Source organism: Apus apus, chromosome 4, assembly GCF_020740795.1.
Source record: "Apus apus isolate bApuApu2 chromosome 4, bApuApu2.pri.cur, whole genome shotgun sequence".
NCBI classification, from domain to species: Eukaryota; Metazoa; Chordata; class Aves; order Apodiformes; family Apodidae; genus Apus; species Apus apus.
Window position 1 is genome coordinate 14737092 of NC_067285.1, and position 11247 is coordinate 14748338.

At 60.4% G+C, this 11247-nt stretch overlaps 1 protein-coding gene across 2 annotated transcripts; it reads right to left on the reverse strand.

Moving 5' to 3' along the window:
- Positions 1–614: 614 nt before the first annotated feature.
- RRP12 (ribosomal RNA processing 12 homolog) lies at positions 615–11047 on the reverse strand. 2 transcript variants are annotated; one of them, XM_051617278.1, is made up of 34 exons: positions 10826–11047; positions 10100–10335; positions 9919–10002; positions 9634–9710; positions 9344–9449; positions 9081–9197; positions 8828–8966; positions 8414–8541; positions 8030–8128; positions 7853–7944; positions 7664–7775; positions 7407–7504; positions 7139–7253; positions 6746–6888; positions 6452–6573; positions 6230–6294; positions 5957–6119; positions 5704–5858; positions 5273–5340; positions 4996–5089; positions 4634–4792; positions 4441–4521; positions 4254–4359; positions 4020–4127; positions 3766–3923; positions 3362–3453; positions 3093–3251; positions 2766–2938; positions 2520–2636; positions 2359–2405; positions 2011–2089; positions 1688–1755; positions 1198–1280; positions 615–1013 (listed from the first exon to the last, which is right to left on the reverse strand). In XM_051617278.1, the coding sequence occupies exons 1-34, from the start codon at positions 10962–10964 to the stop codon at positions 911–913; spliced, it is 3885 nt and encodes a 1294-aa protein (XP_051473238.1). In that variant the 5' UTR covers positions 10965–11047; the 3' UTR covers positions 615–910. The 2 variants fall into 2 exon arrangements, with proteins under 2 accessions (XP_051473238.1, XP_051473237.1); XM_051617277.1 differs by having other exon boundaries at positions 10100–10338.
- Between the last annotated feature and the right edge of the window lie 200 nt (positions 11048–11247).

Sequence of the window (11247 nt, forward strand, 5' to 3'; positions counted from 1 at the left end):
CAGGCCAACCTGAGATGGCTGGGCAGCTAAAAAGGTCAAGGATTACTTGCGCTGCTCAGGCTTAGCTGGCAGGTGGCCAAAGGAGAGGAAAGGGCTTTTCTCGGCTCTCATAGGTAAGGGGAAGGGCAAGACACAGAGGTTTGCAGTAGCAGTTTTCTAGCCAATTTGAAGAAATTTCTAGCTAACTGTTCTGTACTGCAACCAGGAATGGCTGGGGCAAGAGGCAGGACCAAAAACAGTGGCAGCCAAATGGCAGACACTCCCCACATGGCACAGATCCCCAGGCTGAGACCCTGTTCATCCAGAAGATGTTGCCAAAAAGGAGTTTGTGTAAGGCAGCTGGTTGTAGCAAAGGACTTTTCACATCATCTGGATTCTCTCTTTAGCCAACTGCATGACTGAGCCCCACTGCAAGTCTGCCAGGAGGGCAGGGGACACAGGCTGTATCTCACTGCTCTGTACTGCAGTGGGGCTCCTGGTGGCCCCAAGCAAGCTCCAGGCAGAGGAGAGGGCTCTGGCCTTGGGTCCCAGGCTGATGCAGGTCCTGCTGAGCTGAGGCAGTGGGCAGAGCACAGGGGACACAGCCCTTAAGGAAAGAGAGTAGGAATCTGGGCTGTGTAGGAACAGTGGCTGTTTATCAATACAGAGGAATTATTACATGTTGCTTGCTCTCACACACACACACATGTACCCTGGCACCAGGCACCCAGCGCCTTCCTCCAGGCACAGGAGGGCAGGGCTTGGGCCAAAAGTCCATAATACAACAGGGTGGCTTCCCAGTGAGTCTCAGACAGATGCAGGTCATGTCCTGCAGACAAGTCCCCCCTGCTCCACTCATGAAGACCACATCCTCCTGTGCCCAGAGGCCACAGGGTGTTGTCTGTTCTTGGGCAGGTGCCCCCAAGGCTCTTCATGGGCGCTGGGCCTTCGGACGGTTCCTGCGGCCGGCCTTGGCCCCGCGTTGGGCACCCTTCATCAGGCCCTTGAACTGGCCCTGCATTTTTGCCCGCTTCCTGGAGGGAGGAAGAAGCAGAAGGCTGGGTTAGCACAGCTGAGGCATAGGGATGCTCCAAGCTCCACAAGGAGTGGAGCAGAGGCTGGCAAGGGGTTCCCCCCAAAAATGTAACAATAAAAAGTGGGATCAAACCATTTTTTTTGCATCATTCACCACCCTGTGCCTTTCCCAGCTATTCTCACCTTCTGTTGAGTCCAGCTCTGTTCAGGGGGATGTAGGCATAGGGGTCAAGCTGGCCCTTCTTCTTCACATCACCTTTGCCTTTCTGTGGGAGACAGTGACACTGGAGAAGATGCAGCACCATGGGAGATGCATGTGTCCTGCTGTGGTCCAACCCTGGCACCTGGCCTATGTTGTAACAGGTGCCAGCTGAGCACATGGCCCTTGGAGCCAATTCCCCACTCAGATGATGCTACAGACACCTGCTTTGAGAGGTGAGTGGCAACTGGCCACAGCAAGGGCAGGACACCAAGATGGGCTGGAAAAGTTCACAGGTACTGAATGTTTGACAGCTCCTCTTGGAGCAGATTTCTCTCCCATCCTTAGCACTGCTGGACCAGACCTTCAGCAAGCACTGGGTGCTTCCTGTCCTCCCAGACCAGCAGCAATCCTGCCCAAGCAGAGCCCCAGGCATCTCCCCCCACAAACCCTGCCACCCCCCAGGTCACTCACCTTGGATCTGTACTCTGCACCAAAGGCTGGCTCCTTGTCCAGCTGCCGGTGGATCCCAGAGCCTCCAGCTGGAAAACAGGGAATGTGTGTTAAAAAGAGGTTTCAGAGCTCCCCCTTCCAACTTCCTATACTAGAATGCACCAGGGCTGGAGAAGCTGTTTCTGTTTTTGCCTCCAGCTCTTGGGTGTGAGGACAGCAGAGAAGGGTAACCATTTCCCATGAGCACAGAGCTCTGCTCCAGCTGTCCTGGAGCAGCCCAGTAAGATGGGATGTGGTTCTGGACCCCTGGGGAGCCCCAAACCAGGCACAGGCAAAGGACTTACCTTTGTACTGAGAGCAGGTCCCAGTCTCAGGTTCCTCATCATCTGGCTCCTCTCTGAACCGACGCTTCTGGCTTTTCTTCTGCAGAAGAATGCAGCAGGGATCCTGCAGCTGGCTTGTCCAGCTAGTTCTGCCCTCCCATGGACCCCTGATCTCCCATAGGGGCCAGAGACTTTCCAGACTGCCCACACACATCCCCTGCCCCAGCCAGCCCCTCACACCCCTCCAGTAAACTGGCACATGCCCAGAGTCCCCACCAGCTCTTGGGCAGAGCTGCTGTGGCACAGGAAGGGGTTTGGCACAGCTGAGTTTCCCCAGCATCTCCTCAGGACCAGGAACCCTGTACTCACACTACGGAGACCCACATCTTGCAGTACATCTGCCATGTCATCTGCTCCTACAGCACAGGATAAGAGGGTCAGTGCAGGATGCACGTACAGGAGAGCCCCAGTACTGTGCCAGTCCTCAGAGTTGCTGCAGGAGTAGGGTGCCCCTGCCCAACTGGCAGTACCTTTGGCTTCATCATTGTCCACATCCTCCTCCTCTTCGTGAATGATCAGGCGCCCATCCTCAGACACCTGGAAGTCATGGCTGACTCCTCTGGACTGCTTACGGCCTGGCTTGGTGGCTGCTCACAGAGAGTGGGATCAGGGCCTGGGGAAGTACCCACTCCTGGGGGCAGTCGTACCCCCAGGGCCCCTGTACATCACACCAGCTCCCACCCCTCCATCCCACCACCTGAAGCTCCACTCCTCACCCAACACCCGCTGGGACACTTTGGGGTCCAGAAAGTTGAGAGGCTCATCCTCTTCCCCTTCCTTCAGCCAGGCCTGGCCCTTCTGCCGTGCTTGCTTCCTCCGCTCCTTGCTCCGCTGCCGTTCCTCCTCTTCTTTCTCCTCATCCTCTGAGTCAGCCAGGATCTCCTCCATGCTGGTCAAAAGGCCAAGAGGATAACAGAAGTGGAACAAGCCCACGAATGCAGACCCCAGCCTGCCCCATAGCACACAGCAACCCCTGTGCTGGAGATGTCCCTACCGCTAGATCTGACAGGGCTGCTCCTTCTTCACCCCTGCCCCATCTTTACCTGTCTCCCCTGGGCTGTGCTGGAGGTGCCTCCTCTTCACCCACATCTGCAGCCGCCTGCCGCAGGGCGCGCTGCTTGCGGCTCCGGGCTTCTGCCTTGCGGATGTTCACCAGCACCTTGTGATACTCAGCTGGCAGCAGCCCCTTCACCAGCTCGAAGCTGAGAAGCACAGAGAGTGGTCAGCTCCCAACTCCTCCCACACTCCTTCCTAGGGAGCTCCCTCGCTGCTCCAGTGCAGCTCCAGTCTGACCCAGAAGACCCCGGCTCACCCGAATTTGCGGATGAACCTGGTGAAGAGGTTTCGCAGCTTCATACGGAAGTGGCGTCTCATGTCATCTGAAAGGTTCCCCAAGGCCTCCAGCTGCCAGGACAGAGACCCTCAAGACCACAGCACCCCTGCCCTGGGCACCCAGCCTCTTACACTTCTCCTGCACAGCCACCTTGCTCACCCTGCTACTGTCTCCCCACATCCACCCCAAGCAGGACTGTGAGGGGGTCTCCCTGCGCAGGAGGTTCTCTGGCAGGTTCATGCCAGCATTCAGAAGAAGGACCTCCTCACTGTCTTCTCTGCCACCCTGGCTTCCAGGCAGAAGCAGGGTGCAGCTGAAGACACCCAACACAGACCCAGCTCTGCCACGCCACCCTCCTCAGGGCATCCCATGCAGGATCTCACCATCATCTGGATGTGCTTGGCCAGCAGCTTGGTGTCCACCAGCAGCAGCATGACTTTGAGGAAGCCCAGAGCTGCCTTCACCACGTCCCGTGTGCGGGAGGCCAGCAGCAGACAGACGTTCTGCAAGAGCTGCTCCACCACGCTCAGCTCCAGGTGATCTGCAACCACAGCAAGGTTCAGCCACAGCCAGCCTCCTTCCAGCAGCCACCTTTGCCAGAAGGTGCTGCCTCTGTCCCCCCAGCCCTCCTGCTCACCTTTGAACTCAAAGAACAGGCGGGTCAGCGCCAGCACTGTGCAGCTGATCATGGTGACGGAGCCTGTCAGCCCCGCGTAGACCAGGAGCAGGAACCGCTGCATGGCCTCTGCAGGAGGGGAATGACTCAGACCCATCTCTTGCCCCCCGCCCAGCAGCATCCCAGGCCTTTTTTGGTGGGGTGCCAGGCAGGGGTGCGATCGCCCTGGGCTGAGCAAACAGAGCAGGAGCTCACCTTGGGGGGTGGGCCCGAAGCGGATAAAGGCATGTCCCATCTCCACGAGCAGCATGAAGGCGTTCTTGCGGGCTCCGACTGACACCTCCTTGGTGCAGAGGATGACCTGCAGGCACATGGGCACATCACAACCCTGCCGTCTCCACCATGGCCAAAATCAGCTGGTTCCCCTGGGGACCATGCTCACCTCTGGGACTAGGGCGGTGATGAAGGCCTCATGCTCTGCAGAGAGCTGCTTCACGATGTGGAACAGGCACTTCAGCCGGGGCTGGGGAAAGAAAGAGGCCAACACTGGTACACCCAGGGACACACACCAGCTGCCCTTTCCCCATCCTCTCCTGGCAGGGGCCAAGCTGGGCCAGCGCAGCCCTCTCTCTCACCCTCTTGGCTGGGGACGCAGCGCTCTTGAGCGAGTCCAGCAGCGCTGCCTGCAGGTCCGGCAGGTGGGAGCGGACGAAGGCCTGGCAGGGTGCATGGGGAGCAGCACACACCTCCTCCAGCACACGGTACGCCTTCTTCTGCATGCTGTGCTCCTTGCTCTGCAGGGACGGCCAACACGAGCCACCGTCAGGGCAGCTCCTGGCCACCGTGTCTGAAGGGACCCCCACAGCACCCCCACCACCCAGCAGACACCTGTTCCCTGCAGCAGCTGCTCAAGCTCCCAGAGCATGGTCCAGGTTGGCAACAAGCAGACGGTGCTTCACTGCACCCCTGTGCCTGTGGTGGCTGGTGGCCAACTCACCTGGAGGGAAGGCTGGATGGTGCGGTACAGGGAGCCCAGGGACTGCTCATCAGCATAGGGTGCCATTGCCACCACCAGGTCCAGGATGGAGAGTCTGCAGCACAGAAGGACACACAGGTGGGTAGCTGCAGCATCACTAACACTGCCTGACCAAAGCGTGAGTCTCATCAAATGCACAAGAATAACATATCCCACATGGGACAGCATGAGTGTCCTAGTGCTGCTCATCAGGAGGAAGCTGCAGCTTTATCTATTAGTACCAGCCCCAGGGTGTTACCTGGCAAACTCAGAGCTCTCAGGACTGGTCAGCTTCTCACTGGCTTTATGCAGGAACCCGCACACCATCTGAAAGAGCAGGATCAGAACTGACTGAAGGGAGCACTTTTTCAGAAATCTGCAATCTACTTCACAAATGCCTCACTGCAGGACTCTGTGGAGACCAGCACTGGAGGGTCCAAAAAGAGCTGGACAAATTCCCAAAGGGCTCATGCACGATGTGGCAGGTGTGGCTGCAAGAGTGGGAAGTCCCACACACATCCCACTGGCTGGGATGGATTATTTTCCCTTGAGGGCACGGAAAGGTTGCTCTCTGCCCAGCTTCTTTCTTCCTGTCCTCTCCAGTCGGGCACCCACCACAGCCCCATCAAACTGGGTCTGACTGGGAGACACTGGCCCAAGCTAGCCCAGCTTGCCCTAGGCTACCCTCACCTGGGGGTTGGTGATGGTCAGGTAGGCACGGACAGTGTCCAGCACAGAGCGGCGCTGAGGACTGCTGCCTCCATCCTCCTCAGGCTGGCTGTACACATTGAACAGGATGGGCAGGAAATTTTTGGCAAAGCGACCCACTTCTGCCCGCTCCGCATCTAGGGAGAGAATGACAGGGGGCTACAGATCAGCATCTCCCCTCTCCAGGTCACCCTGTGGGACAGGGAACCAACTGAAGGGTCTGTCTCTCTCCAACCTGTCTTGCAGCCCTTGTGGATGAGGGTGCGCAGGGCCTGGCACACGGTGGGGCGGAGGTCGGGGCGCTCGCTGATGGCCATGCCCAGGGTGCGGGCCAGCCCCTTGAAGGCCCCCAGCACATCCGTGGGGTGGGTGCAGAAGCCAGGCAGCAGGGTCCAGACCTGGAAGGCAAAGGAAGAGGTGGGAGGCCAGCACCCATCGCCCAAGTCACCACACCCCAGCCTGGTACCACAAGAACACCACGGCAGGGCTACCGGGCACTCCTCATTACCTGCCACTGCAACGTGTCGTAGATCTTGGCCTCCACGCTCTTCCCTGCCTGGGTAAACTCTAGGGCTGTGGAAGAGAAGGGGGAGATGAGTGGAGCAGTAGAGCTGGCAAAACTCCACTCAACCCCAGGGGAGGGAAGGGAGGTCCCATGGAGCATCCTTGGGCTCCTGGGAGCACAGGACTGCACCCACTGGGATCCCCACCATGCCACCCCCCTCCTCACCTCTGCTTTTCAGGGCGGCCGCCAAGGGCAAGAAGTAGCTGGTGAAGAAGCCGAGCCGAGCACCCTGCACATAGTCCCGCAGCACCGGCAGGAGCCAGCTGCGGGGGAAATCCAGCGTCTCCCTGGGGAGGGAAGGCATGGGTCAGGGGAGCTGCTGAGCAGAAGGCACCTCCACCCAGCCCCAAAGGTGGGTATAGGTAGGCTCGCCAGAGCCAAACACCTCCAGAACAGCAGGGGGACTGAACAGAAATCTAACTAACGGCTGCAAAGTTGCTATCCCAGGACTGTACTCACTCTTTGCCATCAATCTCCAGGGGAACAGCTTCCAGCAGCACCTCGGGGCCCATGGTGCTCACGGCAGCTCCCACCACCAGGTCCACCTCAGCGGTGTAGGGGAAGTGTGGGGACAAACGCAGGTCACACAGGGACTGGAGGCACTGTGGGGACAGGGTAGGATGGCTTCAGAAGAGCCATGGAGGCAGGTCTGGCACATGTGACTCACTGCCAGTTGCCCTGTGTGTCCTGGTGCCAAGTCCCAGAGCTACGCACACCCTGCCCATGCACGGACAGGACAGCGGGCACTGGGACGGCCCCGCTCCGCAGCTGGAGATGACAGCACAGCCCCAGCAGCAGCACAGCTACCCACCCACCTCCCCAGAGAGCCTGTGCCCTCCCAGCCCAGCTCACCTTCCTCATGATGGGCTGGCACTGCTTCCCACATGTCTTGAAGAAGACCTCCAGCACACGCAGTACTTCTTCCCACGCTGCATGGAAACGGTAGGTCAGGCCTTCCTCCACTGACCTGAGGAGAGAGAACATCAAGCTGGCAGGGACTGACCCAGCAGTGATCAAGGTGTCTACTAGGCCTGCCAGCCCCGACTGGGGACTGGGCAGAGGCTGCCCAGAGCTCAGCTGGGCTCACAGGGCCAGCCTCTCCCACACCACTGCTCCTCACCTGAACATCTTGCAGAGGTAGGAGGCAGGGGCTGGGGCAGATCCAGAGATGGTGCCTAGGTCCTCCATTTGGGGAGCGATACACTCGCTCAGGAGGGTCTGCATGGGAAAATGGGACAACAGTGGGCCACAGATTCCCTAGAAGGCACAGGGGGCACACCACGCCCCAGCAAGCCCCAAGCCCCTAGCCCCTGGGCAGAGCCCCCTGTAAGGCCCATGGCAGCTGAACAGGGAGAGTTACCCCATCATGTGTGGTACCTTCAGGGTCCACGCTGCCGCAGCCACCACCTGGGAATGCGGGGAGAGGAAGCAGTTCATGGCAGCAGAGAAGAGTCTGGGCAGGTGAGCCCAGCACAGGTCCTTCTGCAGCCTAGAGAAGAAAGACCAGGCAGGTGAGAGACCGAACAGACACCTCTCCCCCTGCCCCACTGCAGTCCCTCCTTGCACCTGCACAGGTTGATGTGCGCCCGCTCCATGGTGGACAGCCAGGTCTGCAGCGGCTGCAAGTCACTTGTGCTGGGCACATAGTCATAGAGGGCCTAGGGAAGCAGAAGGGTGGGTGGGTGGGTGGGTGTGGTGGCACTGCCAGTCCTGTCCCTCTCCACATTGGTGCCCCAAACTTACAGTGATGATCTGGGCATTGAGCTCAGCTGGCAGGCAGGCCACGCTGGCCTGGGCACTGAAGAGGCTGTGGAAGGCTTGCATGGCACATGCCGTCACTAGCTGCAAAGAACATGGTGTCAGGAGAAGGGGGCTCTGCTTTGCACTGTCCCCCTTCCCAGAGCAGGCTCTGCCCTAGGAAGCCCAGCACTGCTGTGACTATGCACCATCTTCAGCCTCCCCTTCCACAGCAGGCAGGCCAGCAAGCACCAGCTGCTCCAGGCTCCTCCGTGTTTGCATCCTGCATTTCCAGGCTCACAGCCAGAAGCTGAGGGAGTTTGAGCACTTCCAGGGTGCAGCCAAGGGGGAAGGGGCTACCCTCCCCATCCATGGTGTGGGGACGCTCACCACATGGCTGAGGGTCATGACTCGGAGCAAGGTCTCGCAGCAGGTCTTCACCATGGCTGCAGGGAAGCAGGGCAGCAGGTCCCGCAGCAGAGCGAGGACGTGCAAGGTGGTGGTCGCCTCCTTGGTGCCTGTGGAAGCAATGTCTGAGCCTGTGACACCCCATGGCAAAGCCCTCCGAGCGCCCTGAAATGGCACTGGTTCTGACCCACAGAGCTGGGATGAACACCTCCCCAGCTTCTGGGAAGATTAAATCCACAGGCATGGGGCTGATGACCCTCCAGAACACCTCAGAGGTGTCTCATACCCTCCCCAGCGATCCAGGGTGCTGCACCCTCCCCTCTTACTTTCAAGTTCTTACTCTCCCACAGCCACAGGGCCCCCCATCTGCAGACCCCTTGCTCCAGCACCCCACACCTCCAGCTTTTTCGATCTCTTGCACACAGAACTTGGCAGTGGAGGGTGCCGCAGGGTGATGCTCGGGGGCTGCATCTCCAAACATGAACTCGCTGCCCCTCAGGACAGAGCACACGCCCTGCTGTGCCGCCTTCCGCACCTGGGGGAAGGAGAGCCCAGGTAGATAGAAGCCACAGACCCCAAGGACACAGCCAGCCCCAGAAACGAGCCCCAGAGGCAGCATCATCACTTGCCAGGGGAACCAGGAGCTCACCTTGGGCTTGGTATGAACACAGAAGCTCAGTAAGCCGTGATAGACCTGGAGGGTAACAGGATAGCTCCAGGCTGCCAAGTCCTGCTTCCGCAGCAGCGTGGCAAGGCAAGAGAGGACCTACAACATGGGAGCAACAGCAGCATTTGCATCATCCCACAGAGACCCTCCCTCACTGCAATGGCCTCAGGCCGAGCACCCAACACCACCAGTCTCCACCTCAGCAAACCTCTGGGCAGAACTGGCTGCCCCTCTTGGCTACTCACCCATCGCAGAGCAGAGGTGGAGCTGCTGCAAGCCTGTGAAGACACGATACCCATGAAGGCTTTTGAGGCATCTGAGAACTTTTTAATAAGCACAGGGCTTGGGACCCTGCCGGGAAAAAGGAGCATGTCAGTGGGATGAGGAGAGGGCAGCTAGTGGCAGTCATGCAGGGAACAGGATCCCCAGTCTGCTCCTGATGGGTCCTTTCCCCAGCCTAGAGAGGGGGGACAGCACCAGCCCCTCTTCCATGATGGGGCCAAGTAGCTCTTCTCACTCCTCTGCTGCCACTCACCGCTTTATGACAAGGTTAAGCAGGTAGGCAACAGCAGCCAGCGACTCAGGAGACTCAACTGCCTCCAGTGTGGTCATCTAGGAAGAGAGTACGGGTCAGCAAGGGGCAGCGGAGGTTCACCCCAGGCCAGCCCTTCCCCAGCCCCAATTCCTCAACCAATCCCAGCAGCATCTCTATTAAAGGAAACCCAGGGCCTTGGCACCTTCCTGCACCAACCCTCCTGAAGCCCAACCACGCTGCCAACAGCAGCTCCCCTCACACCTCCTCCCCGGGACTGTCACTCACCAGTGCAGCAAAGTACTCTGTCTCGCTCTCCTTGCCGCCCTGCGAGCGGATCACCTCTGTCACAGCTGCCAGCACAGCACAGATCTACAGGCAACAAGCAGAGTAGGTCAGTGCCCTCACCCTGGCACCTGGGGGGTTGTCCCCACCAGGCACCCCCTCCCCGTGCTGCTCCTGCCTGTACCTCTTTGTGAGCAGCAGAGTTGGATTCCCAGAAGCGCTGCACTTTGCTGAAGGTGACGTTGGTGCAGTCACTCAACCCGCTCAGGAAGGTGCCAGAGGACTTTTCCGTGGTGGCTTCCACAGCATCATCCTCCTCCATACAGCACTGAGCACTGTCATTCCTTCGCTCCAAACGCAGGGATCCTGACTGCAGCTCATTGTGCAGCTTCAAGGCATCTACTGTCAAGTTGCTTTTCCCTGCTGGGGTGAAGAAGTACGTTCAGAACTGCAAAGTTTACCTGCAGGCCTGACAACCAGACCGCCAAGGCACAGGTTCAGCCCCTCACAGACTACAGTGCTCCAAGGTCTGTCCTGCCCACCGTGCAGCCTTCAGAGCAGCAGTCGGTCGCGTTTGTCTCCGCGCCAGACGCCACAGCAGCACTTACAGGCAGGGCCAGGAGCTTTTGGGAGCCGAAAGGCCTGGCCTCTCCTGCCGTGGGCTCACTGCAGGCCGTGCCCCGTGTCAGTGCGTCAGGGGGACGGCAACGAGGACACACTCGTCATGCCCCGGGCTCGGCTCTGCTCCCCGGTTTGCTGCCGCTGCCTGCCCCGCGGCGTGGGAGCCAGCGCTCCGGGCCACCCTGTCCCCAGCGCAGCCCTCGGGACGCGGCGGCTCGCCCCGCAGCCCCCGCCGGGAAGGGCCGGCACAGGCCGCCCCAGGGCTGCGTCCCCTGCCCCGAGCCCTCACCCGCGGGCCGGCTGCAGAAGCGGCTGCGGGCGGCCAGGCGGTGCTGGCGGGTCTCGGGGTTGCAGTCGCTGCTGTGGCCCTTCCGCCACCGCTTCAGCTTGCTGGCCGCGCCCGAGCGGAGCCGCCCGCTCCGCGCCATGCTGGGCCCGGCTCCGCGTGCCGCCGCGCCGCGCCCCCTCCCTTCCGCTTCCGGCGCCCGCCGCCATCTTGAGTGAGGGCAAGGCTGCCCTCAGGGCGGGCCGGGAGAGGGGCCGGGGAAGCCGAGCGGGGTCGCCCCCCGCGGGGGCTTGGGCGGGAGACCCGGGGCAGCCACCGAAGGAGCGTCCCCCTGACGGGGAGGGCCGGCGCCGCCGGTGCTGCCGCTCTGCGGAACCGCGGGCCCCGGCTCCGCTCCCGGCGCCGCGCGGGACCCCGGGCGGGCC